The 27890-nt window shown below is 53.3% G+C and overlaps 2 protein-coding genes across 6 annotated transcripts in view; one reads left to right on the forward strand and one right to left on the reverse strand.

Moving 5' to 3' along the window:
- Positions 1 to 25555, forward strand: LOC308645606 (uncharacterized protein C19orf44). 4 transcript variants are annotated; one of them, XM_081287848.1, is made up of 9 exons: positions 11 to 136; positions 3444 to 4212; positions 6436 to 6793; positions 10921 to 10994; positions 11789 to 12293; positions 13630 to 13725; positions 15162 to 15328; positions 16951 to 17029; positions 25027 to 25555. In XM_081287848.1, the coding sequence occupies exons 2-8, from the start codon at positions 3445 to 3447 to the stop codon at positions 17020 to 17022; spliced, it is 2040 nt and encodes a 679-aa protein (XP_081143974.1). In that variant the 5' UTR covers positions 11 to 136; position 3444; the 3' UTR covers positions 17023 to 17029; positions 25027 to 25555. The 4 variants fall into 4 exon arrangements, with proteins under 4 accessions (XP_081143976.1, XP_081143974.1, XP_081143973.1 ...); XM_081287847.1 differs by lacking the exon at positions 25027 to 25555 and adding an exon at positions 17139 to 17277 and having other exon boundaries at positions 12 to 136; XM_081287850.1 differs by lacking the exon at positions 25027 to 25555 and having other exon boundaries at positions 1 to 136; positions 16951 to 17251.
- The window catches only part of CHERP (calcium homeostasis endoplasmic reticulum protein), a 19849-nt gene continuing 9357 nt past the window's right edge, over positions 17399 to 27890 (reverse strand). For both annotated transcript variants that reach the window (XM_081287846.1, XM_081287845.1), the window contains exons 8-18: positions 27473 to 27716; positions 25562 to 25737; positions 23358 to 23793; positions 22102 to 22340; positions 21124 to 21257; positions 20268 to 20354; positions 19869 to 20012; positions 19648 to 19764; positions 19115 to 19209; positions 18635 to 18820; positions 17399 to 18521 (exon numbers count right to left, since the gene is read on the reverse strand). In XM_081287846.1, the coding sequence (XP_081143972.1) occupies positions 18481 to 18521; positions 18635 to 18820; positions 19115 to 19209; positions 19648 to 19764; positions 19869 to 20012; positions 20268 to 20354; positions 21124 to 21257; positions 22102 to 22340; positions 23358 to 23793; positions 25562 to 25737; positions 27473 to 27716 (1899 nt within the window). In that variant the 3' untranslated portion in view covers positions 17399 to 18480. The remainder of the gene's footprint in view (positions 18522 to 18634; positions 18821 to 19114; positions 19210 to 19647; positions 19765 to 19868; positions 20013 to 20267; positions 20355 to 21123; positions 21258 to 22101; positions 22341 to 23357; positions 23794 to 25561; positions 25738 to 27472; positions 27717 to 27890) is intronic.

Here is a 27890-nt window from a genome sequence, read left to right on the forward strand (position 1 = left end):
CTGCTCGCGGGAGCGCGGTGGCCTGTGGGAAGTGTAGTCTCTTCAGCCCGGCGCGGTTGCCAGGGCAACGGTACCCTGGGGCCGGACGGCCGGGCGGGATCTTGGCGCCGGTTTCCACCGATAAACCGGCGTGGAAGTAGGTCTGCGGGGCTGGGCGGACGGCGACGGGTGGGCGCCCGGCTGGCGAGGGGGTCTGCGAGGAGATGGGGCGCGATCCGCGGCTGGGCTGGGCCTGCGGCGGGATGGTAGCCCCGCGCGCGGCTGCCCTGGGTCCGGAGCCCTGTGCGGGGTCCGATGCGAGTGGCCGCGAGGCAGGGAAGAGCGGATAGGCCGAGGCGTCGGTGTTTCCAAGTTTAGTTCATTTGTTGTCACAACTTTACGAGGCACGTTCACGTGCTGTGCCAGTCGCCCCGGCCTTGGCGGTCCACCCCGGCGTTCACCCCCGGCAGCTGCTGACCGGCTTTCCTCGGGCGAGGCGCGGGCCTCGGGCGGCACTTGTTCCTGGTGCCGAGGAGTGTTCACTCTGCATGGGCCACGGGCCGGCCTTCACTTGCTCATGAGAGGGCATTGGGCTTCTTCCCATTTTCTCTCTCTTGCAAATAATTCTTACGACCATTTATTTGCATGGGAGTGGAACTGCAGGATCTTATGGTGACTCCATGTTTAACCCCCCAGAAGAAATGCCAAACTTTTCCAAAGTGATGGCTGCACCGTTTATAACCCACCACCACCACCAGACTACGAAGATTCAGGTTTCTTTACAGCCTCATCAGCATTTCTTATTGGTTTTGTCTCTGTATATAGCCCCCCACCCCAGTACTGGAGATTGAACCCAAAGGCGCTTCACCCCTGAGCTACATCCTCAGCCCTTTTAAATTTTTTTTATTTTGAGACAGGGTCGTCTCACTAAGCTGCTTAGGGCCTCCCTAAGATGCTTAGGGCCTCGCTAAATTGCTGAGGATGGCCTGGAACTCGCGATTCTCCTGCCTCAGCCTCCGAAGTTGTTGGGTTTATAGTCATGTGCCATCACACCCGGCTCCCCTTTTAATTTTTTTTTTTAATATTTATTTTTTTTTTTGTTCTCGGCGGACACAACATCTTTGAGGGTATGTGGTGCTGAGGATCGAACCCTGGCCACACGCACACCAGGCGATTGGGCTACCGCTTGAGCCACATCCCCAGCCCCCCCTTTTAATTTTTTTGAAGCAGGGTGACCTTAGTTTTCCCAGACTTTTTTTTTTTTCCTGGAACTGGGGATTGAGCCCACAGATGTTTTGCTACTGAGCTATACCCCCAATCCTTTTTATTTTGAGACAGGATCTCACTAAGTCACCAAGGCTGACCTCAAACTTGCAATCCTCCTGTCTTGTCCTCCTGAATCAGTGGGATTACAGGCATGTGCCATCATGCTTGGCATCTTGTACAAAATCTTAAGGGCTGGGTTAAACACTTTTTTGCTATACAGAAAATGCTTGTGCGAATTATTTAAAGGTGTAGAAGATATGAGCATACCGGATTTAGCAAACAATAATACAGGGTACACACTTAAATTCCAATTTCAGATAATAGTTAGTATAAAAATATTTGGGTCTTTTTTCCCCTAGTGTTGGGGATAAAACTCAAGTTCTTGGCAAAGGTAGGCATGTACTCTACCATTAAGCTACATTCCCAGAATTATTTAAAAATTTTTTTTTTATTAACTACACATGACATTACAATGATCTTGGCAATTCATACATTTGAAACAATTGGAGTATAATTTCTCATTTTTCTGATTGTACAGATTGCAGAAACACACTGGTCATAGAGTCACCTATATACATACAGCAATCATAATGTCTATTCTATTTTGCTGCCATTATTATTTTTTTTTATTTTAAGACAGAATCTTATTGAGTTGACTGGGTTAGACTTGAACTTGAGATGGTCCTTCCTCAGCCTTCAGAGTTGCTGAGATTATAGGTGTATGTCACCATAAGAATGGCTATGTCATTTTTTTAATATATATATATATATATATATATATATATATATACACACACACACAAATTTTAGGTGGACATAATATCTTTATTTTATTCCTATGTGGTGCTGAGAATTGAACCCAGTGCCTCATGCATGCCAGGCGAGCGCGCTACCACTTGAGCCACATCCCCTGCCCTATGTCATTCTTTTTTTAAAAAAAATATTAACTAATTACTTGAAATTCCACTTTAACTAGGTGTCCAGTATTTAATCTGGCAGTCAAATAAGATCAATTTCTAAGTAGACAGGCATGGGAGAAAAGACCTCTTCAGGTGTCAAGGTGAATCAAGAAACATTTTTTAGTGAAAGTTAACACCACATGTCCTTGTGAAGTGTCCCTGTGGCTAGGAGGCATGCTCCTGTGCCTCGTCTCTCTTCGCCTCCTGTATTCTGTGGTCTGTGTGCTATTTACTGGGCCTCACCAGGTCTCTGTGGATGGGTTTGGGTTTGGTGAATGCAAACACTGTGGCCAGTCTCCTTGAATGGGCATCTCTGTGCTGGGAGAGCACCACTGTAGGTACGTTCCCATGTGTGGACTTGGCAGGTCACAGCGCCCATGTGCTTTTCATTTTGATTGCTGTTGCAAGTTCCTTGCTAACGGGGCAGCAGATACAAACAGCTATGGTTTGATGTGGTTCAAGTGGGTACCCCAGTAGTTCATGTGTTGAAATTTAATCTCCATTGTGAGGTATTTTGAATATTGAGACTTAGTCTCCAACTATGATGTTCAGAGGTAGTTAGGATTAGATACAGTCACCAAAGTGGAGCCCCCGTGGTTGAAAACTGGTGAGCTTGAACAGGAGACTGAATGGACTGCAGAGCAGTGGGTGGTGCATTCATCTGTTTTCTGTTGCTATAACAAAATACCTGAGCCTGGAAAATCTGTAGAGGAAAGAAATTTTTTTAGCTCACAGTTCAGGGGCTGGGAATCCAAGACTGGGCAGCTGCCTGTATGAGGGCCTGTGGTACTTTATAAGAAGGTACAAAACAGAAGGGAATGAGTACATGGAGAAGAGACAAAGCATGAGGGGTAGGGCTCTTTCTGTCACCACCCACGTCCAAGGGGATGAACCTAGTCCTGCCGGAGCAGCATGAATGTGTGCATGCGTGCATGCGTATGTCCATGTGTGTGTGTGTGTGTGTGTGTGTGTGTGTGTGTGTATGGTGCTGGGGATGGAACTAGAGCCCTTCACATGCCAGGCAAGTGCTGTAGCACAGAGCTGCCCCCCACCCCATGTAATCCCTCTCGCTGACCTATTCCCCTGCTCCCAACGCCACCACAGTGGCGGTCTATTTCAACTTAGTTTCGTGGGGAACAGACCATACCCAGTCCTCAGCAGGCCGTGTGCTCTGTGGCCAGGGACACACGATACAAACGGGAGGTGTTCTTACAAGCCGCGGTCTGTCTTTCCTCCTAGAATGGCTTTCTTAAGAAGAACCAGCCCACCTGCTCACCGTGTTTTTAGTGACCTCAGTGACATCTCCTTAGAAGATTCAAGGATGGAAGACATCAGAAACTTGAAAGTCAGTAGAAGTTTTACCCAAGCAGCCTCCGGTCAAAGCAGATTTCTAAAAAGAAACCAAACTATCGGTGAGAAACACTTAAACCTGCAAGACAGTGCTGTCCTGGGCAGTGGGGCCCGGCTGACCCTGGGCAGACCCCTCGCCACCGCCTCCAAGATCCGAGCCAGCGCCGCGCTCATGAAGCTGGCCCAGCTGGAAACCAAGATCCGGAGTCGGCAGAGCGCGCCCACGAGCTGGTCTGACACGGAGTCTGACTCGCGGCTCCTGGAGGACGGTCTTGCCGAGAGCGTGGACAGATCCGCCCCGGGAGCCACCTCGGGCCCTGCCTCGCCGCACACCCACAGAACTTTCCAGAAACAAGCCCGTGAAGCCCCCCTCCCCAAGAGCAGTGTGCAGAGTGGGCAGGCCAGTAGGTTCCTGAAGAAGAAACAGCCACCTGTGGGTAGCGCGGCCCCCGAGGCCCAGGCTGGGAAGGAGAGGAATCTTCAAACACCCAGACAGAAAGAACCTGCTAGAAAATTTGATTCCCCAGACAGCGATGAAGAGGAAATGAAAGAATTGCTAGGAAGCTTGATGGAATCTTCTAGAGAAAAAGAAAGAAGCCCGAATCAGAGGTTCACCAGCACTACCGTCAGTGAGAAGGAGCGCGTGAAACCACCGGCGGTGAGGTTTCCATTTGTTTGTTTGAGTCCCATCTTTGTCACTGCCACCATGATGTCATAGCATGACTTTTATAGTGATGTCACCAGAAGCTATTTGAGAGAAGAGCTTGATGAGAAAGGGTAGGGTTTTGGCCAATCACAAGTATCTGTTGAGGGCCTGCGTGGTGCGGGGTGGCACTTGGGACACTTTGCGCTGTGTTCGCGACACAGCGTCTGTGCCTGGTGTACACCCCGGCACTTTGGGTTATTTGGTTTTGTTTTGGAGACATCTTGCTGTGTTGCCCAGCTGGCCTTGAACTCCTGGGCTCAGGCGGTTGTCCTGCCTCAGCCTCCCGGGTGCTTGGGTCCGCAGGCGTGTGCCGCTGTGCTGCAGGCAGCTTTCACCCTGTGCCCCTCATCAAACAGCAGCAGTAACCAGTTCTCTGAGGACGTGGAGGAAATCAAACTCCGTTTCTCCTCCTGCCCTCCCACGGCACAGACCGCCTTGCTCTCTTTCTCTTTTTTTGCATTTCTGGGGTTGGAGCCAGGGCCTCAGGCATGCTCAGCACGTGCAGTACCACTGAGCTGCACCCAGCCCTCGGTCGCTTCTGTGACCCCCAAGAGGTGTGGAGGCTGCTGTGTGCCAGCCGCCAGGCAGCCCCTCTGCAGCAGACCCCGGGGCTGTCTTCTGGTTCTGTTCAGTTTTACCTGGAGGTTGCGGCAGGTTGCACAGGGTGAGGAGCTCTGCACCCCAGACTGTCTCCCACTTCAGACATCAGCGACAACTTTGTGCCTCTAGAACTTCCACAAATTTGGGTTCCCAGAGCCCCTTCTTTGTGCTTAACTTGCTACAGTGGCTCACAGAACTCGGGAAAACACATTACTGGTTTATTATAAAGAACATTTTCTTTCCCCCTCTCTTTCCCTTCCTCCCTCCCTTCCTTCAGTGCTGGGGATGGACCCCAGGGCCTTGCACAAGGCAAGTGCTCTACCACTGAGCCACAGCTCCTGCAAAGGGTATTTTAAAGGATACAAATAAATAGATACCCAGGGTGAGGTCGGGAAGGGTCCTGAAGGTGGAGTTGGGGTGCCTGTGGACGAGTTCTTGCTCAGCTTCCTGTTGGCCTCCGTGTGTTCAGCTTTCTGCAAGTTCTCTGCACCCTGTCCGTTGGGGTTTTATGGAGATTTTATTGCACAAGCATGATTGAAACAGATAACTGCGCAGAAACCTGAGTAGACAAAAAGGTTAGATCTAAAGCTAAAAGACGGGTGGGAGCTAGGCGTGGCGCACACCTGTAATCCCAGGTATTCAGGAGGCTGAGGCAGGAGGATCACAAGTTTGAGGCCAGCCTCGACAATTTATTGAGACCCTAAGCAACTTAGTGAGATCCTGTCTCAAAAACATTTAAACAGAATAAAAATTGCTGGGGATGTGGCTTAGGGTGCAGTGCCCCGAGTTCATCCCTAGCACCGAGGGGGAGAATTCCACTGTTGAGAGGGACCAGTGTCTTTACCCTTGTGTCTGTTGAATGACTCCTGGGTTGTTTCCAGCTTTGGGCTGTCGAGAACGGTACTGCTGTGAACATGTGCATGGCCGTGTCTGAGTCCCTGTTTCCACTGGCACACCTGGGAGGGGATTGCTGGGCCATACACTAATTCTGTTTAAATGTTTTTGAGGACCTGCACCCTCTTAGCCCCCATTGGCCCTGTGTGGGTGTGGCATTCCTTCAGGTCTTGGCCAACACTGCCAGGTGGCGAGATGTGGTAGAAAGGTGTGCTTCAGCGAGGAGGATCTGCACGCTCGTTTGGGTGCTTTTGGCGTCCTGGGCTGTCAGAGACTACCTACTCTTGGGGCTGGAAGAACCTTAGTTTAGAAAATGTGTGTGCTGGATATGGTGGCACATGCCTGTAGTCCCAGCTACTGGGGATTCAAGGCCAGCCTGGCAACACAGTGAGACTCTGTCCCAAAATAAAAAAAAATAAAAATAAAAAAAGAGCAAGAGTGATTAACAGTATGTATTTGAAAGCGAAGTGACCTTTTTGATTGCCTGTGGCACATTCTCTAATCCCTGTTTCCTCGTCTCAATGGGCCTTGACTGGGCTGTGAGGAGAGGGGGAGGACGCACAGGTCAACGCTGAATTGCTGAAGTCCTGGTGTCGCTCCCACCAGCTCACCCTTGTGGCATAGAAGGAGTTAATTTATCATGAGTTTGCTAATTTCGTGTCTTTTCTTTCACCAGAGTAGGGTCAGATCCCTGCCCCGCCCCGAGCCCCTCTGTCCAGGACGGAGCTCTCCAGCTCAGGGCCTTCCCAGACCCTGGGCCTGTCCAGCACGCGGTCAGCGCGCCGGGGGTCAGCGCGCCGGGCCCTCCGCAGTACTCGGTCGGGAACCTGCTCCCCGCAGACTCTGGCGGCTCGTGACACAGCCTCCCACGACACAGCCTCCCCCGCCTCCTCCATTTCCATCCCCGACGCGGTTTCAAGATCAAAGTCTTCAGCGATGGGTCACGTCCAGCTCGCGTCTTCCTCCGGGAGCAGCGGGAGGAGCGAGCCCGGGCCCCGGGAAGCCTCGGACCCCGAAGCCTCCGACGGCAGCCTGAACGGTAACCCCTAACCCCGGCTCTACGGAGCCCCCCACCCCCCAGGGCGGGGCCAGGGACTGAGCCCCGCCCACCGCGACTTTCCGGCTCCTCCCCGCTTGAACCAAGTCTGTTTAAACAACCCTCCGAGCCCAGCCGTGGTCTGTGGGGCAGCTGGGTCGGAATAGCAGACTGTGACTGAGCAACAAGAGGTCGCACTGAGGGGTCAGGGTCCCAGCCTGGACCGGCTCAGCGCGAGGGGCGCCTCGGGGTGTAGGGATGGCCCCTTCTTGCTGGGCCCTCATGTGGTGGGCAGAGCGAGTTCTCTGGTCTTTTCCTGCCCTCATAAGGACACCAATCCCACTTCGGGGGTTCTATTCTCCTGACCTTCTCCAAACCCCATTACCTGCCAAGGACCTCACCTCCACATACACCTGACCCCTCAATACCCCTTAGACTTCGCAGGTCAGAAATATTTATTTGGGAAAAAACTGACCTCTATACTGAATATGCAGAGACTTTTCCCCCTGTCCTTATACAGTAGATCATAACATTGTTTACAGGGCATCCACAGTGTGTTAGCACTCCCAGTGCTTTGGAGACAGTTTAAAGTATATGCGAGCATGTGTTTGAGTTCTGAGCAAATACTGGGCCCTTTTCTATAAGGGACTTGATCAGCCAGATTTTGGTTTCCGCAGGAGTCTTAGAGCCAGTCTCCACACTTCCGAGGGACAGCTGGACCATTGCAGCAGAGCTCAAGTCTTCAACAGAGATTTAGAGGGTGCACAGATGTCCAGCCCTTCCCATCCCAATAACCCTGCCCAATTATGAAGCAGTAACTTGGGGGAACCCTTCTAGAGGCACAAACATCGAAAAGGCAGCTCAGTTCTTTTGTCATTGAGCTGCGGCCCTCCAGCCCTTTGTATGTTTTTGAGACAGGGTCTTGCTGAGGCTGGACTCAAACCTGTGATCCTCCTGCCTCAGCCTCCCAAGTCACTGGGATTACAGACATGCACCCCTGCCTCCTTTTTAAATTCAGAAAAGAAAATAAATTTCTAAGTAGTCAAAGTAAACATTTTTGTTACTTCAACATTATTCAACATTATTTTTAATACTTAAGAGCAGAAGAGGAGGAAAAAAGCTTTGAAGTCAACATTTATTTTTTCCCTCTGAGATGCTTTATCACCAAATCAAAGTTAAGTAATTGTCTCATAAGTGCCCGATGTGTGGCAGAGGGTGCCAGGTGTCATGTTGGCAAGGACAGAACAAACAAGCAAACATATTCCCTGCCCTCCAGGGACCAGCACGGCCATAAGTGGAGTCAGTCCAAGATTTATGGGCAAGTCAGGCCTGTGCTTCCAGCCATCTAGGAGGCTGAGGCAGGAGGTTGAGGCAGGAGGCTGGCTTGAGTTTGGGAGTTCAAGGCCAGCCAGGGCAACTTAGTAGGGCCTGTCTCAAAAAATAAATAAATAAATAAATAAGTGGTGGGTAAGTTAAAGTCCCATGACTCGGCAAGCAAAGATCTGCTAGGGTGAGTGGTGAAGCCTCCCCAACAAGGGTCTGTCCCTTCCAAGTGGCCCTGCCCAGCCACAGAAAAGCAGGTGTGTTCAAGGCTGTGTGTCTTAGTTTTCTTCTGCTGTAATAGAGGATCACAGACTGGGTAATTCATAGAGAATGGAGGTTCATCCGGCTTATGGTTCTGGAGGCTGGAAGTCCAAGATACAGGGGCTGCCTGGTGTCTTGCTGCTTCTTTCTGCAGCATCCCAAGGTGGAAGGCCAAGGGAAGCTGAGATCCAGCAAGCAAGAGGGGGTGGCAGCTGTGGTGCACATTATAACCCCAGCCACTTGGAAGGCTGAGGCAGGAGGATTGAAAGTTTGAGGCCAGCCTCAGCAACTTATGCCCTGTCTCAAAAATTTAAAAAGGGCTGAGGATGTAGCTCAGTGGTAAGTGCCCCTGGGCTCAATCCCCAGGACCAAAAAAATAAAAAGAGGGTCGGAACTCACTTTTATAATGAATCTACTCCTGAGCTACAGACATCGATGAGGCGGAGTCGCTAGGACCTGATTGCATCTTGAGTACCAGGTCTCAACACTGCTGCATTGGGCATTAGGCGCCAACACAGGGTTTTGGGGACACGTTCACTGAAGTATCATGGATGTGAGGAAACTCCCTGGAGCCCCTGCAGGGCCCCTCCTGCCAGATGCCACTTGGCATATACGTTCCTGACTCTGATCCTTAGTCGTACACATGAGGAATCCAGCACGAGGGGCTGGATAGTAAGTGGGGTCCTCAGCTTGTCCCATGTCACCTTCACAGATGAGAAGGTGGGCCTAAGCTGGTGGAGAGAGCCGGCACTGGTGCCAGGCCCTGGGTTCCTACCTCCTGCCATCTGTCATTCTGCTCTTTCCCTTTGGTGGTGGTCTCCCCTGGTGGCCAAGTGTCTCCTTCTGTCCTTCAGCTGCAGCCTTGAGGGACATAGTGGGGGACGGTGAGTCCACGTTTGGAGTCCAGCATGCCAGGGGTGGATGACCAGCCTCCCCTCCAGCAAGCTGTGCCATCTCAGGCTATTTGGGCCTCAGTCTCCTCGTCTGTAAAACGGGGCATCAGTGAAGTGGTCCACGTGAAGCCCTTCGGCTGGTGCTGCCTCACAGCGGTGCCTGTGAGAGTTGGCTGCGGTGACCATATGGGCACCCAGTGCCACTGCTGTCCCAGAGTGCAAGTCTCAGACACCCGATGCTGCCTTTGCCCCTGACCACCAGGAGGTCTTAGTTCACAGGCTTTGTCTCCTAAAACATGGTGACGCAGGTCTTTGTACCCACCTGAGTGGCGTTGCTGGGGGAGTCAGGAGGGTTGCCGCCCCTGGGCTGAAGCCAGGGCCTTTGCCCTGGGCTGTGGCCAAGCCCCTGCCCTCTACGTCTCCCTGGGCCTTTCACTGGCTGTCAGGTGAGAACTTAGGCACTCGGGGCCACATCTCACCTGGGCCTGAGGGCCCTCCCTCCACTGCCAGGCTGCCCCTTGCTGTCCAGCCCTCACACCGCGGCATTTTTGTCACCAGTTCCCTGAGGTGCCTTACGTCATCTGCTCTGTCTAGACTGGGGGCCTGGAAGCCCGTTGTCTGTTTCTGTAGACAAAAGTTTATCAGAAGGATCCACGCCCTTAGGTGACACATAATCTGTGACTGCTTTCACACTCTTCTGGCTGAGTAGAGTTGTCCCTTGGTACCTGCAGAGGGTTGGTTCAGGACCCTACAGATATTCCAGTCCCTTCTGTCAGAGGGATGGGAGGAACCTCCGCACATCCTCCTGCACACTGAGCCACCTCGGGAGGACTTGGTCCTGTACAGTGTAAATGCTATGCAATACTTGATACAGTACATTGTTTTCTTTCATTTTTTTTTGGGGGGGGGTGTAAGGGATTGAACCCAGGGGCGCTTAGCTACTGAGCCAGGTTTTAATTTTTCTGTTGTAGTTGTGGATGGACAGAATGTCTTTATTTTGTTTGTTTATTTTTACGTGGTGCTGAGGATTGACCCCAGGGCCTCACACATGCTAGGCAAGTGCTCTGCCACTCAGCCCCAGCCCCAGCGCCAGCCCCCTTTCTATTTTTTATTTGGAGACAGGGTCTTGCTGAATTGCTTAGGGCTTTGCTAAGTTGCTGAGGCTGGCTTTGAACTCATGATCCTCCTGCCTCAGCCTTCTGAGCCTCTGGGTTACAGGTGTGGGCCACTGCGCCCAGCAACTGTATTGTTTTAGGATTAATAACAAGAAAAAAGTTCATGTGCAGGATAAATGCATCCCCCAGATACGTTGATCTGACTTCCTTGGACTCCAAGCTGCAGAACCCACAGATACAGAGGGCCAACTGCAGTCACAGCTGTACCCCCAAAACTGAACGTATTTCTCCTGTAACCCCTTAGAGAAAAGCTGCTGACCCTGTGCTGCGAATCGAGGTCAGGGACAGAATGTCTTCCTAAGCATTTGTGGAGTAAATGAAGGAGTCAACGCTGCCTTACTAAATTTTTTTTTTTTTTATTGTTGGTTGTTCAAAACATTACATAGTTCTTAATATACCATATTTCACAGATTGATTCAAGTGGGTTATGAACTCCCATTTTTACCCCGTATATGCCTTACTAATTTTTAAATTACAGATTTTAGAATCAATATTTTATCCCTTGATGATCTGTCTCCGGCCGTCAGTGAGAGATCAGACTTGGAACAGAAAGTAAGTACATTGGAGTTATTTTATTTTATTTATTTATTTTATTTTTTTAGTTTTTTGTGGTGCTGGGGAGGGAACCCAGGGCCTCAGGATTGCTCGATGATTGCTCTACCACTGAGCCACAGCCCCCAGCCATGGTCCTTCTAGATTGTAGAAAGTCTGGATGGAAGGTTTTGTTTAGGCCAGTGGTCCTGCGTGCGGCACGTTGGCACACCTGGGGACACTTTGGTGGCTAGGATTGGGGAGCTGGGGGTGGATCCTGGGATGTACTCAGAGTCTTGGAGAGCACAGAACATTCTGGCCCCAGGTGTCAGGTCATCGCAGTCCAGGGACTCTGGTGTTGGCGATAACAAGCCCAGCAGGTGAGCAGGTGATCCCAGCCACCCCCCTCGGAGCACCCCAGAGTCACATCCAGGCTGAGGCAGCCACGTGTGTCCTGGTCCTGGTGACTTTCGTGTAACCACCTGCACTATCAAAAGCACATCTCCATGATACGTAGGATGCCATTAACGTTTCACATGTGTGCCGCCTGAACATGTCCCACGTCATGAGGCTTGTGACTCTCACCCTTTAGAAAACCCTGCGCTAAACATCTCTGGGGTCCTGGGGTGGGGTGCACTTCATGGTCTTGCTCAGCATGCCGAGGCCCTGGGTTCCATCCTCGGCATCCCCTGGGCAAGGGTTCCATCCTCGACACCCCCCCAACTCCAGGGGGACGGCTGAGGTGTCCTGCTCACGCAGATGTGGTATCCTTAGAAGACTCATTTTCCAGTGACTTCTGCCATCCTTGGTTTTAGGAAGGTGCCACTCAGAGGGCGAGAGTGCCAGGCAGGAGCCGCCCCGACAAGACACCTGCCGCACCGGGCACACCGAGCCATGCCCTGCCCAGGAGCTCAGCATTTCAGGGAAAGGCCACCTCTGTGGTTGGGGACGAGGGCCTCCCCACTGAAAGTGAGGTCTCAGAGCGTCTGAGTGCCAGCCTGGCCTCTGCCGCCCAGCAGGACAGTGTGTCCAGCGCCAAGCCGTCATCGGAGACGCCCACAGAGGACAGCGTGGGCTGGGCTTATTCGGAAGATTTTGAAAGCCCGCCGAGTCCCCCGGCCTCCGAGCCAACGGCTCCTTCCGAGGCAGCTCTGGACGGAACGCTGGCCACGGTGTCGGAATGCTGGAGGAGTCTGAGGACAGACCCCCCCAAACCACCCAGGGCTAGGAAGAAGGGCGGCCGGGGCGTGGAGAGGGTCACCGTGAGGGAAACGGCCGTGCAGACCCTGGACCCGGCCTTCACCTACCAGTGGACCAACGGTGAGTGTGGCGGCCTCTGGGGACCTGGGTGGCCAGGACAGGTGCTGCGGAGTGACCTCTGGCTTCCTGGGAAGCACGTGGAGAGCCGGGTTGCTGGGATCTGGCTCTTGTCATTAGCTGGCTTCCAGGTGGGGGCTTGGCACCCGCTCCCCTTTCCTAGATGAGGGGCAGCTGCCCTGGGGGTCTCCAGTGTCTCCCCAGCTCTGAGGCGTACAGGAACGTTCCAGAACCAGACACCACGCAGCCCTTCCTAACCAGGCGGTTCTGACACTAGAGGCAGTTCTGGTGCTGGGACTGGGGGACACAGTGCTCCGGGATCTGCTGGGCGGAGGCCAGGGTGCTGCTCAGCATCCTCCAGCACCCAGGACGCCCAATCCAGGGAATGGGGAAGCCCCGGTGAGGAAGGGGGGCCACCAGCCTGTGTCCCTCGTCTGCCTCCAGCCCCGAGGGCCTCCGGGCGCCGGCTCAGGGTTAGCTGCTCTGAACTCCTGTGCTCCCAGCTCTCGGCTGCACCCTCGTGGCTGGCCCGCTCCTGCTCTCACTGTTTCTACTCTGTGCTTTACAAGGTCAGGAAGGGATGCTGCTCCTCACCCAGTGTGACTTTCCAGGGCTTCTGTCATCCCGCTTTCAGGCTGGCTCTTCCTGTGGAAAGGCCCCTCGCTTCCTTTTAGTACTCTGCTTCCTTTCCTGATCTAGATGACCGTTTAGACTGGCTCATCCCTGAGCTGCGCCCCAGTCCTTCTGTTTTTTTGACAGGGTCTAAGTGGCTGAGGCTGGCCTTGAACTTGCAGTCTTCCTGCCTCAGTCTTCTGAGTCATGAAAACATGTTGTAAACCCAGGGTCCGGGACTCAGGAACCTTTGTGTCCCCGCCGTGTCCACGAGCCAGTGTCTGATAACATAGCCAGTGGGGGGCATTTCTGTCCATACTTGTGGCCATTGAGATGCTGCTATGAAGAGTCAGGGGACTGTTTTGCTGGGCTGGGCCTGAGGGCGAGAGGGGAGAGGAAAGGCGGTCTCTGGGAAGCTGGCTGGGCAGCGTCCAGGGCACACATTCTTGAGTCACTAGACCACCTGGTGGAAGACAGGTTGGCATGATGGACACCTCCAGCCACTATGAGCTGCAGTGGTCACGTCAACCGGTGGCTCCTTTGTTGAACCACCGAAAAAGCTTTGGGAAAAACTTAAAGAGAAAGATTCTAGAAGCAAGCACGTGGCCATCGTGTTCAGATAGAGGAGGACGGGTGCGTGGGCTACACTTCAGTTCTTACTTGGGGACAAGAATGTTGCAATCCCAGGCCTCGTCACTCACCCCTTTCCTCTTTGTGCTTGGGACAGCGGCCGGGATGGCGGCCATTGGGCCTGCCCTCGGGAGTTCCTATGTCGACCCAGTGCCCATTGCCAGCCACGTCGTCAGTGCCGATGCCATAGAAGGTAGGAGCCTGGTTGGCGGTGGCGGTCCTTCCTGGGGAGCCTGGTTGGGGTCCTTCCTGGGGAGCCTGGTTGGGGTCCTTCCTGGGGAGCGGGCGCATCTCTTGGAGGTGTTTCACTTCTTTAATGCTGGGTTCAAGAATCCACGGGTGGAATTATTTCAGTGGTTAGTAGGATCCCTGAGGGTGTCTGTGAACCTTCTGTCACCTGCAAAAGGACACCCATGTCCAACAGGCGGCCTAAAGGCAATTCACTGTGCTGGGGTGCGGCTCAGGGGAGGAACACTGGCCCAGCATGTGCGCGGCCCCGGGTGCCATCCCCAGTGCCATCAAAACACCCGCCCTCAATAATCCCCCCGCTCACCCCTTCTGCCCCAGCAGATGCTTTTATTTGAATTCTGTTTGAGCTTTTTGCACATATTTAGTTTTATCCCCTAAAGACACCGGCCAGTGCTGAGTCACAGCAGCAGGACATGGCCTTTGCGTCCTGGGCTGAGACTGAGGAGTCCTTGTGGTCTGGGAAGAGTGCTAGCCACCTGGAGGTGAGGAAGGTGCCCCAGAAGCCACCTTCCAGTTCAGACCTGCCACAGAGATCTTACACACACACACACACACACACACACACACACGTATATTTTTGGTACAAGGATTGAACCCAGGGGCACTGGACCACTGAGCCACATCCCCAGCCCTTTTGTAAATATTTTATTTAGAGACAGGGTCTGACTGAGTTCTGAGGCTGGCTTTGAGTTTGCTGTCCTCCTGCCCCAGCCTCCCGAGCTGCTGGCGTTCCAGGCGTGGCCACTGCTCAGCAGTCTTAATACTAAATAAACAGCAGAATTTTTGTTTTTTATCAGATTTAATATTTTTAGTTAAATGTCAGTTTTTTTGTTTTGTGGTGCTGGGGGTGGAACCCAGGGCCTTGTACTTGCTAAGCAAGTGTCCTACCTGAGCTACAAACCCAGCCCCAATTTTTTAAAAAATATTTTTTAGTTGTCAATGGTCCTTTATTTTACTTATTTATATGCAGGTCTGAGAATTGAACCCAGGGCCTCACACGTGCTAGGCAAGTGCTCTACCACTGAGCCCCAGCCCCAGCCTTAGCCCCAATTTTTTAATTTAAAAATTTTATTTATATTTTCAAAAAATGTGTTTTTAGCTAGGCACAGTGGCACACACCTTGGTCCCAGCCACTCAGGAGGCTGAGGCAGGAGCATCAGGTGAGCACAGGAGTTTGAGCCCAGACTGGGCAACAGAGAGACTAGCTCTTAATATTTTTTTGTCGTATTAATAAACTTTAAGTGTAACATCCACACACACTGTCACAGTGTAACAGAATGGAGTAGGCAGTGGTCTCTCCAGGAGCAGCCCCACAGTGCCAAGTGTAGGGGCTGCAGGGCTGGGGTCCCTGGAGAGCCGCTGAGGAACGAGGGGGTGCAGTCCTGACAGCCTACAGCCCTGCGGTGCTGGCGCTCAACGACATGCTGAAGCAGCAGCTGAACCTGACACAGCAGTTCATCGCCGCCAGCCGCCACCTGCACCTCTCCCTCCTGAGGTCCATGGAAGGGGACTCGTTCCACTACCACTCCCTGGAGGAAGCCAAAGAGGTGATGGCAGAGAGACGGGGCGGAGTGGGTGGGGCCAGGGCCCACCACATACCCGTGGGAACCTGTCCCTCAGGTTCTGGTGCGTAGCCCCCTGCTGCAGGGATGTGGTTGGGCTGTCACCTTCTGCTACTGTCACCTCTCCTTGTCCTGTGATGAGCTATGTATTATACAGTGTGGGGGAATGAGCCTGAGTCTTACGGCCAGCCCTAATGGGGCTGTGTGGCCTCAGACCAAAGGGGACTTGCCCTGTGGGGCCCTGCCCTCTTCCCAGACCCTGAGTGCTGCCCAAGGTGGTTACTGAAGGCACCGGACTTCCTCCACAGTCCCTTGGGCTGCAGCTCGAGAGACGCCCTCACCTCCCTTTTTCCTCTTGAAAAGCTTAATTTCCTTCTGATAACCAGAATATATGAGCTCGTTTGATTAAAATTCCATTAGGGGGCTGCGGCTGGCTCAGCGGCAGAGCGCTTGCCTGGCATGTGGAGGCCGGGTTGGATCCTCAGCACCGCATAACAATAAATAAAATAAAGGCATGTGTCCAACTGCCACTAAACAGAATTAAAAAAAAAATAAAATTCTATTGAGGTATTAATTTACCATCCTCCATAATCTCAAAGATAACTATTGCCAACGTGATAGACTTCCATTTTTTTCTGTGCAAAGTGTGAACTATTATAAGTATTTAAAGAAACAGTGTCATCCTGTATGTGCTGTTCTATTTTTCATTCATTCTATATACAAAATATTTCAGCACATTGTTTCCAAAAAAAATTTTTTAAAACAGTCATAATGCCACTAACCCTAAAACTGGATTTGCTCTGTATCATGGAAGACCCAGTGTTCAGATCTCCAATTGTCATGTTAAAGTTGCACATTTTATCCCCCTTTTAAGTTCACTTCTTAATCTACTTGTTGGTGCTGGTGGAGCCCAGTGTCTGGCGCGTGCTGAGCACTTGCTCTGCACTGAAGCCTACACACCAAGATGGTCCCGTGTCTTTTTTCTTAAGTGTCTCTCTAGAGCCTGTTCTTAACCTGAGCAGCAGAATGCCTGCAGGGTGAGAGCAGCTGCTGGGCCCACTCAGGGCAGGATGGGTGTGTCTCCCCAGTGCCCTGTGATGCAGGCAGCCAGCTGGCTGGGGACCCACTCTGAGAAACGCTGCTCTGCAGGCCATCCGCCCCCTTGCCGTTATCCATGGAAGTAAACAGGTCATCTGACCTGCGCTCATTCTGGACCTTGCTGAGGGCACCCTTGGGGCCCCTTTAACTCACTCTCTGCTGGCCGTGCATTAGCCAGCCCTCAGCTGAGGCGACCTGGCCACGTCACCTGTGTCAGTCCGCCACAGCTCCTGCCGACCGTGTCCTAAACGTGGCATCCAGGTCCTCCTCCTTGACTGCTCTGAGGCTGCCCTTCCCTCTCCAGCCCAGAGCCTGCGGCACCTCCCGGTCTGCACAGCGCCCGGCGCTCCTGTGTGCCAGGACCAACCACCTGGCCTCCCTCACCAGCCCTGTAAGACCCTGTTGGGGGTGGGCGCCATGGCTGCGTCTCTTCCCAGCACCCAGCAGCCTCTAGGTGCGTTTTGGGGTGGCAGTGCTGATGGTGTCCCCATCTGTCTCCTACCCAACAGTATATCAGGTGCCACAGGCCCACACCGCTCACCATGGAGGACGCTTTGCGGGAGGTGCAGGAGGAGCTGTAAGTACCAGGTGAGGCTTGAGTTGGGAACACACGCACACCAGTTTCCAGGTGACATCCGTGGGGGGCACAGTGTTGGGGTAAAGGCTCGGGATTCACTGGAGGCGAATCCCTGCTCAGAGACCTGCTCAGCACGCTGCTGAGGAAATTGCCCGTCAGCATGAGGACATGATGCAGGACAGTGGGGACGCAGCACAGGCCAGGTGCTGGCTTCCTGGTGGGCACAAGGCAGACGGAACCGATGGCGCGGGACTGCTGTTCACTAACAAGGACACGAGAACAACTCCTCACAAGACGCCAAGGCCCCCGCTCTACCGGGCCTCGTCCAGAACACACCCCTCACTCCACCCACGCTTCTCACTTGTACACAGAGGAAGAGGTCTTTAAAAAAAGGCTTTATTTGAAGGCAAAACAGTAAAATCCACAAGAAATCGTTAACAGCACGAGTTTGTTTTATCCAGAATCAGACACATTTGAACAAGTCACAGCTACGGGAAATCTAGAACAAAATCAGATATTTACCACGTGGGCATGAAAAATTGTGGGAGAAACTCTGCATCTTACTGAAAAGAATTTTTCAAAAGTACTTCTTTACAAATAAACGGCACCGCACCAAGCTGCCGATGGATCCAGGTGTGGGGGATCCAGGCAGCTTCTGGCAGAGGTGACACTCCTCCTGGCCCCACCTCCCTTTGGGGGTGGGCTGGGGGTATGCAAATGAAATGACAGAGTAGGAGGTACCAGTTGGGAGGTGGCACTCCACACTCAATCTAAATGGGTCCTCGCACGCAAGTGCTGGTGTTGGGTTCCCCTAATTGACAACCACAAGCAGAGGGGCTACAGATGCCCCCAGGGCGTCATTGCTGACCTGAGGACACCTTAGGTCGTTTGCTTTAACCTTTTCTTTCTCCAGATAATAGCAAATGGCTAACATTTGAGGAAGAAAAACCAACATACACAACTAAAATAACTGAACTAGGGGCCGGGACACCTCAGAGGAGAGGGGTTTAAAATGATCTTATTGGGGAGCGTCTTAGATCAATACTTTTTTCTAAACCTAAATCAATCGGAATCAAAATGAAAACCCTGGTGAACTCTGCTAATCCAGGAGGTTTTGCTTTTCCTGTTTTAAACTGTGAGCAGTGACAGCACCTGGCCTTCGCTCGCCACTACAAGGGCAGCGGGTGGGTGCTGCCCTAGCTGCCCCCTGCTGGTGCCTGGCCTGCCCTCCACACTGCTGCTTGTGGAAGGGGCTTAGGTCTGACTCAGGGAAGGCGCGCAGCATCCACTCTGTCAGGTGTGAAGAATTCTCATTCAGGGACTGGAGGGTCTTGGGTTTCTTGCTTCGCTGTAAAGGGAAACGCGCTCACGGCCGTGGTGTTGTGGCACCTCCTCCCGGGGTGTGCAGGCGGCGCCTGAGCCCTTCCCACGCCAGTGCATGGCTCTCCTCACTAGGCCCGTGTTAGTCTTCCTTCTCTTCCTTGCGTGCCCCAAACGTGGAGACTGCGTGAGAACCGAGCTGTCACTACGATCTTCCACTGCCAGCAAGCCAGGAAGGTCCCGCCAGCCAGCGCCGCCAGCCACCGGCGCGCTCCCGGCCCTGGGCTCCTACTTACACTCGTCCCTGGCCTTCATGCGGGCGATGAAGGAGTAGCTCTTATTCCGACGGTAGTTCTCGTAGGGGTCGTCCAGGGCCACGCCCACACCCTTGTACTGGTCCCACTTATCCCGGACGTCCCCGCCCTTGATGGGGTCCTGGATCCCCTGCTCTTTCACACCAAGACCGCCAGAGCCACTCCAGCCTGAGAGAGGGGGACACATACATGTTCAGAGCCCACGCAGGTGGTGGTGGTGGGGTTGTCAAAAGGGAGGTTGCCTTCGGGGAGGTGAGTGACACAAGAGCAGGCAGTATTTACACAGAACAAGGAGCTAACAAAGAAGACCCAGCACCAGCCCGGCTGGCTGGCCACTTCAGAAGTCCTAGCAGTAATCCCCAACTTCCTGTGACTCCTCTCTCCCCATACAAAGAGGACAAGAAAACCCCGTCACCTCCTAGATCCCCAAGTGGCCAAGGGTTGGGGTCTGAGGACACTTACCCATCTTCACCAGCATCTGATGGCCTTTGTTCTCTTCTCCGAGCCTCGAGTCAGGTATAGGAGGCGCTGAGTTAGAACCCAGACCAGCCGAAGAACTAAAATTAAGACAGGTTACATTTTTCAAAAAATAGACAAATTTATCGGAATGACAAATATTAGAATATACAGTTTGTCGCTCAGGTAACTGCTTGCCATCACAAGGTAGACACATACATATTCCGTGTCTCTACTGTTCTTCATCCTCTTCATCTGCCTGATAAAGGGGTTCCCTCAGATGATGACCCTGTCCCTGCTTAGCATCAAAGGCACAAGGCCACACCAAGCCTCTGAAGTGGTCAGAAATAGAGTCCACCTACTATGCAAGCCTCATCAAGTGTGTGGCTGTGGGGTGGGCAGAGCAGAGGTGCTGCTGCCACTGGGTCAGCACCTGTGACACCTGTCTGTCTTCTAATGACAAATGATTACACCATGACAGCAAAATACCAGAGGCTCCCAGTGCTCCCTGCAGGGCCCAGTGAGGACAGAGATCTTACGGCGGGGTGGGGCTCCTGGATCTTGACCGGCGCCTCCTTCCTGGGGAATATGACTTGGACCTGGAGCGTGACCTGGACCGCGAGCGGCTTCTTGAGGAGCGAGACCTGCTGCGGCTCCTGTGGAGGACAGCACCCTGGGTCAGAGGCTACAGGGACTCGGGTGTGGGCACCCGAGCGTGCCCGCATGGAGGGGCTCGTGTGCTGCAGCTGCCGAGGCCTACCTGGATCTGGAGCGGGAGTAGGAGCGTGAGCAGGAGCGCGACCTGGACCTTGAGTAGGAGCCTGACGACTTGGAGGACCTCGAGTTGGAGCGTGAAGAAGAGCGCCCTCGGCTTTTGGATCTGCTCCGAGACCTGGAGGGGCCGCTGTGGGGAGAGGACTGATGAGTGGAGCCCCAGGAGCCCTGGCCTGCCTAGGACCCCAGTTCCTGTGAGACCCAAGAGTCCGTAGCCTCGAACCCAGCGAGTGCTGTTCCCCAATCCCACTGCTGATCACAGAAGACCCGGGTCCACTCTGCTCACTGGTGACCACCTGTGGCCAGGGAGGCATGCTGACAGGGGCGCACGAACACATGTCAAACAGGTGGCAGGACAGGCAGACCCACGGCCATCTGGGCTCACCTGTTCCTCTTCTCCTGGCCTTTCCGCCGCCGCGCCCGCATTTTTGCTCGGAAGAACTCATAGAGGCCATTCTGCTCCCAGCCTTCGCTGTAAGACATGGCATTTCCCGTGTGACTGCAGACGCCCCTCCCTCAGTCGACTTATGAAAATGTCATCTGGATGACCCCTGCCCCAGGGAGCCCTGGAAGGTGCAGCCCTACCCACCTCATTCCCAAGACACCCCCATGAGCGTGCTGTACAAAGCACCTCAGATATTCCAACAGGGCTGCCCTTTCCCCACCAGGAAGCTTGGCCTGAGCCTGGCTGGACCCAGCCCCACGCCCCTCCACCCTGCGGCCTCCCTGCAGGAGGCACAGGAGCCTGTGGGTGCTGTGACCAGAGACGAGGCTATCCAGCTCCCTAAGACTGGGCCTGAGGCCACCAGGGCATGGAATGGTGACTGCACAGGGACAGTCTGCCCGCAGGGGCGAGCCAGGTCACACCTGAGAGAACTTCCATTCTAATGAATGGATTCAAGAAGCCCTTTGTGGAGGGCCATCAAGTCTGTGCCACACCGGTGACAATCTCACTCAGGATGGTGCTCTTCTCCTTAGAGATGGCCACATACAACCAGAGTAGATTCTGTGGCAGGGCATGTGCAAGGCCTGGGCTTCATCCCCAACACCCCCCCCCCCCCAAAAAAAAAGCAGACTGCCATATCTTCTTACCTGAACAGAAGACCTGGCTCTCAGTCTGTTCCTCAAATGCAATACACTCAGGGGGAAGACAGGCCAGGAGGTGGGGACAGAGGCTCCCTGTCTGTCTCTCAGGATCCCCCCCAGCACCTGTCCCGCTGCCCCTTCTCCGGGGCCTGTACCTGTTCCTGGGCCTGTCGTGGGAGGGAGGGCTGTAAAAGGCCTCCACGGCGGCCAGCAGCCTCTCGCTGGGTGGCATGGGGGGCGGAAGGCGGATGTCTTTAGGGTCCAGAGGCTTGTACTCGTGGTCTTCCAGCTGTAGGGAGGACAGTGCTGTGGCTCATGTCCACAAATCCCTCTCCAGGCCACCCAGGGCACGGCAGGGGAGTGACAGCAGCACAGAGGGCCTCACCCAGTCCCGGGAAACCCTGCCCTCAGAGGGCTCAGCCACAGGGATCTTGCCTCAGAAAAGTCACTCAGGTGATGTGGCCGCCACCTCAGATGATGCAAAACCACTGTTTGTCCAGACATCTGGACCCCAAGTGCTCCACCTGTGGACTGCTACCCTCTGCTCCCAACGGGCTTGCAGCCAGCTCCTCTCCACCCTGTCCAAGCCGTGCTCCGTGTGTCACCCGCTTTATGCTCCAATCCCAGCTTCTGGGAATTTCTGGAGAGAGCCTGGCAGCGCCCCCAGCTGAGCGCTTCGCAGCCATGTCTGCTGTGCCTGAGCCCCAGCCCGGCTCTTCCTCACAGTGCCTCAGCTTGCGCTCCAGCCACCCCTCCCGCCAGGACAGCTTGCAGAGGTGTCTCCTGAGAAATCCCTATGGCATCAGCCCCTGGACAGGTGGCTTCTGAGGACAGGGACTAAGAGGCAAGAGTGGAGGACCCACACCTCACACATAGCCCGGATGGTTCTCTGTGGCTGCAAAGCCCCCTTGCAGAGGGAAGGGAAGGAAGTGAGTAGATGTCGCCTTGCTCAGGAGCACGGGCACACGCCTCTTCGAGGCAGGAGTGGGAAAGGGGAAGGACGGGCCTGGGAAGGGAGCCTAGCAGCCTTCTGGAAAACATGCTCCCGGTGCTCCATTTTCAGGCGGGTAAGCAGAGGGGCCCACACAGCAGGTGCTGCCACCTAAGGCAGCCCAGGGCTCCCGAAGTCTTACCTTCACGAGGGGGGCCATCAACCCAGCAGGGAGATCGAAGTAGGGCACATTGGGGACCAGGCTGGGGTCGTCATGGTTGATATGGGGAGGGCCCTGTCTTCGCATGTGGGGGGGCTGCCCATTGAAGCCATGGGGGGGAGGGCCAAAGTCAGGGTGCTGAGGCCCAGCCCAGGGTGGGTGCTCATTGATCCCAGGATGAGGCATGCGGTGGCCAGGGTGGTGGTGAGGGGGTCCCATCTCTGCAAAACAGAAATTTTGTCTCAGGACTTATTGGTAGCTGAGAGGTACCAGTAACTCAGGACCTCCCAGCTAAGGGGCAAGGAGGCCCAGCTGAGGGAAGGAAATATCAAGGCCATCGAAACCTTAAGACAGCAACGCCCAGGGCTGAATTGTGCCTAACCTACCAACAGTGTGAATACGGGAGTCCTAACCCCAGACCTAACCCAGAAAGTGGCTGTATTGAGAGGCAGGGAGCGGCCCCAGCTGGTTATGGAAGCCAGGGCTGTCTCCACCCCAGGTGGAGGCTGGGTCGTTACAGAGGCAGTTACTAACAGGAGGTCTTCAGGGTGGACCCTAACCCAACATGACTACTGTCCTTGTAAGAGGAGGTTTTCAGGACACAAGCTCACACTGAGGGGAAGATGCCATTTACAGGCCTGGGAGTGGTCTCAAAAGAAACCAGCCCCGCTAACACCTTGACCTCAGACTGCTGGTCTCCAAAACTGAGGGACAATCAACATCTGTCACAGGAGCTGCTCAGCCGGGGGTCCCTGTTAGAGCTGTCATGGGAAACTAACATGAGCCATGAACACGGGGAGTGCCCCACAGATAAACAAACATCACAAACAGTTCAACAAATAAACATGGAAGTTAGAATAAAAATTTTTTTAGCAAGTAAATGAATGAAACCAAAGACTGAGTAAAAGATGACTCTCTGCCCTAAAGCCAGGAGCTACTTCCCTTTTGGAACCTCACGTCCTCCTGTGCAAACTGCAGTGAGTCCAGGCAAACGTGAGAGCAGGCCCAGGCTTCAGACCTCTAACAGCCAGCCCGGCATGTGGAGGGACTCAAGGTGGCGAGGACAAGGAGCAATCAGACATTTGCAGCCACCAGGGAGGTACACTTCTAAGACTGTCTTTGCCTCTCCCACCTCCCTAGGGCCCAGGCTGAGCTCCATGTCAGCTTATGGCCCTCTGCCTGTTACTGTCACTTAGGGGCAGGCCAGGGGTGCGTTTCCCAGGCATTCCCACACTTACCGGCTGGGAAATCCCCCTGGGGGTAGTCGAAGCGGTGAGGATAGGGTGGCCGCTCAAAGGGATGGCGTGGGGGGAAGTCATCTTGCATGAAGCGGGGTGGGAAGCGGTTGAAGTTGTGGGGGTGTGGTGGCTGGTTGAACTGTGGGTGCTGCTGGTGGGGCGGGAAGGGCCCACGGAAGTGGGGTGGCCGCTGCATGCGGAAGGGTGGCTCGCGCTGGCCCCCACCCCAGGGCGGCTGCTCATGCTGACTGTTCCAGGGACCCTCGAATTGGCTGTTCCAGTTGGGGTCGGGCTGACTGTTCCAAGGCGCATCACGCTGGCCGTTCCAACCAGGGTCCCCACGCTGCTCACCCCACATGCCCTCGTGGCTGTTGTTCCAGGGTGGGCAGTGGGGTGGCCCACCCTGGTGGTGTGGGTAGGGGGGTTGCTCAGGAGGCTGTAAAGCAAAGCACGGATGTGAGCCTCCCGCAAGGTCAGGCCCCAGGGTGCTCAGGAGACACTGGCAGCACTGGCCTCATCCAGCGGCGCCTCAGGCCTGGAGGCTGCGGCCCAAGCCTGGTGGCAGATCCGCTGCATCTGGGCAGACACCGTCACACCCAGGCCCTCAGGCTCCCAACCACCACACCTACAATCTCATTCCCATGGCTGCTCCTGGCCACCAAGGCCCACTGTGCACACAGGCAAGACCACCATCCTCTCCCTGCCACTGCTTAGACAAACACCAGCTCCCGCACCCTTCAGGGGTGGTACAGTGACTGTATCAGCATGGCCAGGCCCCAGGTGTCCACGATGGATGTTCCTCATGACACCCCCTCTCTGTTTCACTTTCTCTTTCCCTCCAAGGCCATCACCTGGGGTTGCTGCCCTCAGACCTATCCCAGGACCTGCCTCTGGGCCCTGTGCTGACACAGCAGCCTTCTCCGGCTTGAAGGCAGCAGCTCCAGACTCTGCACTGCCTGGTGGTGCTCTGACAGCACCCTAAAGCCAGGATCATAAACTCTGACGGGGGCTGGGGTGCAAATGTACACAGATGAGGCTGGCCAGGCTGCCAAACCCCTTCAAGAGAAAGCAGAAAACCAGATTTTTAAAAATAAATAGCCAAAACATCAACATGAACAACAGAAATAGCAGGGACTATTTCTAAATGCGTGAGACTCCGTGTGGGTACCATAAGCCTACATTGATTTCTGTTTCAGTCTTTCAGCACCAGGGATGGAACCAGGGCTCTGTCCACTGAGCCAAATGTCCAGGCCTTTTTATTTTTCACTTTTGAGACAGGATCTTGCTAAATCGTTTAGGGCCTCACTAAGTTGCTGAGGCTGAACTTGCAATCCTCCTGCCTCAGATTCTGTACTACCTTATGTAACAGGCGTATGTCACCATGCATGGCACCAACCTTGGACGAACTTGTGTACTGCTGGGTCAAGGCGGAGCCTCAGTGAGCCTAATCTAGTTTGCAGACAAAGGGCCTATATCCCACTACAGAATGGACTAGAGCTGCTCTCTACTCAGGGGGCACCCCCAAAGCTCCCCCACCACACAGCTCAGAGCCAGCACTCAGAGGAGGGAGCAGTCTATGAAGATGTCCTATTTTCTGTGAAGTTAAATCTTTGGTCCTGAAGCTGAGGGTGGGGGATCAGGCCATGAGCTGTTTCCTTGCCGTCCTTAGGTCCTCCCTGTGGACACACATTCACCTGGGAAGGCCATGCCACACTGAGAGAAAAAGCAGATATCCAGAGAAGGCCTGGGCTGCATTCAAATGCTCCGTCCAGCTGGATCCAGCGGGACGCAGGGCGTTTCCTGGTCATGCTGTGCCAGGCTACCTTGTCCTGGCCTGAAGGTTCCCAACCCGAAGGAATCTGTTAGCCCCAGGAAACAACCTACAACCTCCTGAAGTCTGAGGCTCTGACTGTCCCTTTCTTCAGGAAACTACCTATTCCTTCCAGGATGCAAAATGCTGACGCTCCGTGAGTCAAACCAGCTAGAGCAGCTCCTTCCCAGCACTCTCAGGACAGGAGATCTACATTATGGAGAGGCCCAGATGAAGACTGGGATAGAAAAGGGGCCTAGCCAGGGCTGAGCCAGAATCTCACTCCAGCTTCCTCAGAGCCACAAACTGCCCATCAACCAGCAGTCTGTCCATCTGCCTGCCATTTCATCAGGCCCCAAGTGTCCACCCTGACCCCCAAAGTTTTATGGAATACCTGCTGTTGGCCCCAAGGAGCAACAGGGTGGGGCTGATCAAACCAAGGGGGCTTGTTAGGCGGAATCTGGTCATGAGGTCCGGGGCCCCGGGGGCCGGCAGCTGCAGGATCCTGGACCCCTCCTGTGCCATCGTACTCTGAAGAGCCCGGCATTTGGATGGGAGGTTTGTTGTCATCTAAAGCCAGGCAAGAAGTGGTCAGAGAAAGCCCTGGTGAGAGGGAGGCTGCCTGACTGGACCCTGATACCCAACCAGGGTTGGGGCTGACAATTCTTGCTTCATGATTCCACTGGAGACCATGACCACCTCCCTCTTCCAGGAAGGGGATGAGAGGGAGATTCTGACCTCCCACGTGAGACGTACCCATCTTCTCTACAGCATACGTATCTTACTGTCTCAGCTGTCTTGATTTTAACTTGTAGAATTTTTATCATTGATTTTTAAATTAAATTTCTATGTCTAGTTAAAAGATCAGTGTTTTTTGTTTTCGTTTTTGGTGGTGCTGGGGATAGAACACAGGGCCTCCTCATAGCTGCTAAGCAAACACTCTGTCACTGGTGTATACTCCCAGTCCTAACTCCATTATTGAGATGGGGCCTCACTATGTTGTCAGGCTGGCTTGAACTCATAGGCATAAGCAATCCTCATGCCTCAGCCTCCTGAATAGCTGAGACTACAAGTAACTTGACAGTCCTAATCCATTATTTTATCAGATTTTCCAGTATAAGCACATTCATATTCCAGGGACAGACCCTACTTGATACGACTTATTCATTCATTCAATTTTAGATGGGGGTCTCATTTTACTTATTTATTTAAAAAAAATTTTAGTTATAGAGGGACACAATACCTTTATTTTGTTTAAAAAAATTTTTTTTCCCACAATACCTTTATTTTATTTATTTTTAATGTGGTGCTGAGGATTGAACCCAGTGCCTCACCCATGCTAGGCAAGCGCTCTACCACTGACCTGCAACCCCAGCCACAAGGCTCGGTGTATTTTAAATACAAGTTATGTATCCCTCATCCAAATGCCTGGGACCAAAAGTGACTCAAGACTTCAGAGTTCCCTAGATTTTGGAATATTTGCAAAGATTTTACCTGCCAAGTATTCTCAATGCTAAAAGCCAAAATCCAAAACATTTTGAACGTTGTGTCAGCACTTAAAAAGCTTCAGATTTTGGAGCATTCTGGATTTCAGATTTTTGGATTAGGGATGCCCTAATCCTAACCTGTACTCTGTTGGATTTCACTTCAGATTTTATTCATATTTCTACATCTTTGTTCAAAAGTGCTTCTAAATTACACATGTAATATGTATAAAAAATTTCTGTATATTTAATGTGTATGTTATTTACATCTAAACACAAACATACATAAAAATAAGTGTTATAGGGCCTGGGATTGTAGCTCAGTGATACAGCACTTGCCTAGTATGTGTGAGGCACTGGGTTTGATTCTCGGCACTACATATAAATAAATAAATGTTAATCAACAATTAATAAAAATTTTAAAAAGTTATGTATAATATACTTATTACATTATATTAACACATCACGATACATTTAGCTTGTCTTGCTGGGGGGGAATCCAGTGCCTGTGCATGCTAAGCATGAGCACTATCGCCAAGTCACACCCCCAGCCTAGATTATGTTTTTAATCCTTGCAGCGTCCCTATTCAGTCCCTATTCAGTTTCTGTTCTCTGGGACAATGTACAGGGAAAGGACTGTTGAACTTTTAACTGTACTACCTGCTCTGAGCTTGTAAACAAATTCAAAGCTGGCCCTAGGAGTGGGCTCAGGACAGCAGAGGCGGAGCTGTGTCTGGAAGGGAAGGGTGCTTTCTGGCCACATTCAGGAGGACCCGGCTCTTGGGCTGTCTCATGAGGCAGGGGTTGAGGGAGCCTCTTACCAGGCTGGGTGGTTGGCGGGATAGCTGGGGCAGGCGCTGGGGCCGGGGGAGGAGCTGGCGGCGGTGGTGTAGCCTTCACTTCGGCTTCCATTTGTGGCATTTGAACCTGCTGCTGCTGCTGCTGCTGCTGCTGAGCCAGGCTGTTGACGAACTCCTCATGCTGCGTCTTGAGGGTCTGGATCTGCTGCTGGAAGGCCAGCTGCACGGGCTGCACCACCGAGGAGTACTCGTTGATAAGGGTGGCCTGGGAGAGAGAGAGCCCCGCACCAAGGATGAGAGCCTTGGAGGTGCTACCTGCTACCACATTTTCTAGAGTTCCCCAGGGACAAATACCTGGAGAGCGGCAAAGCCCAGGATACCTAGAGCAGGCAGGCAGGTGGCTGTCCCATGGAACAATGAAAACATGGCACCGACAACC

The sequence above is a fragment of the Spermophilus citellus genome, assembly GCF_964194105.1.
Source record: "Spermophilus citellus genome assembly, chromosome: 3".
NCBI classification, from domain to species: domain Eukaryota; kingdom Metazoa; phylum Chordata; class Mammalia; order Rodentia; family Sciuridae; genus Spermophilus; species Spermophilus citellus.

What these genes read in the sequence shown, in the direction of transcription:
- LOC308645606 (XM_081287850.1), top strand. Translation starts at nt 3,445, where the DNA reads ATGGCTTTCTTAAGAAGAACCAGCCCACCTGCTCACCGTGTTTTTAGT. An exon ending in CTCCGACGGCAGCCTGAACG is followed by an intron (nt 6,794 to 10,920) that starts GTAACCCCTAAC and finishes TTTAAATTACAG; the next exon opens with ATTTTAGAATCAATATTTTA. An exon ending in CAGTGCCGATGCCATAGAAG is followed by an intron (nt 13,726 to 15,161) that starts GTAGGAGCCTGG and finishes GAGGGGGTGCAG; the next exon opens with TCCTGACAGCCTACAGCCCT.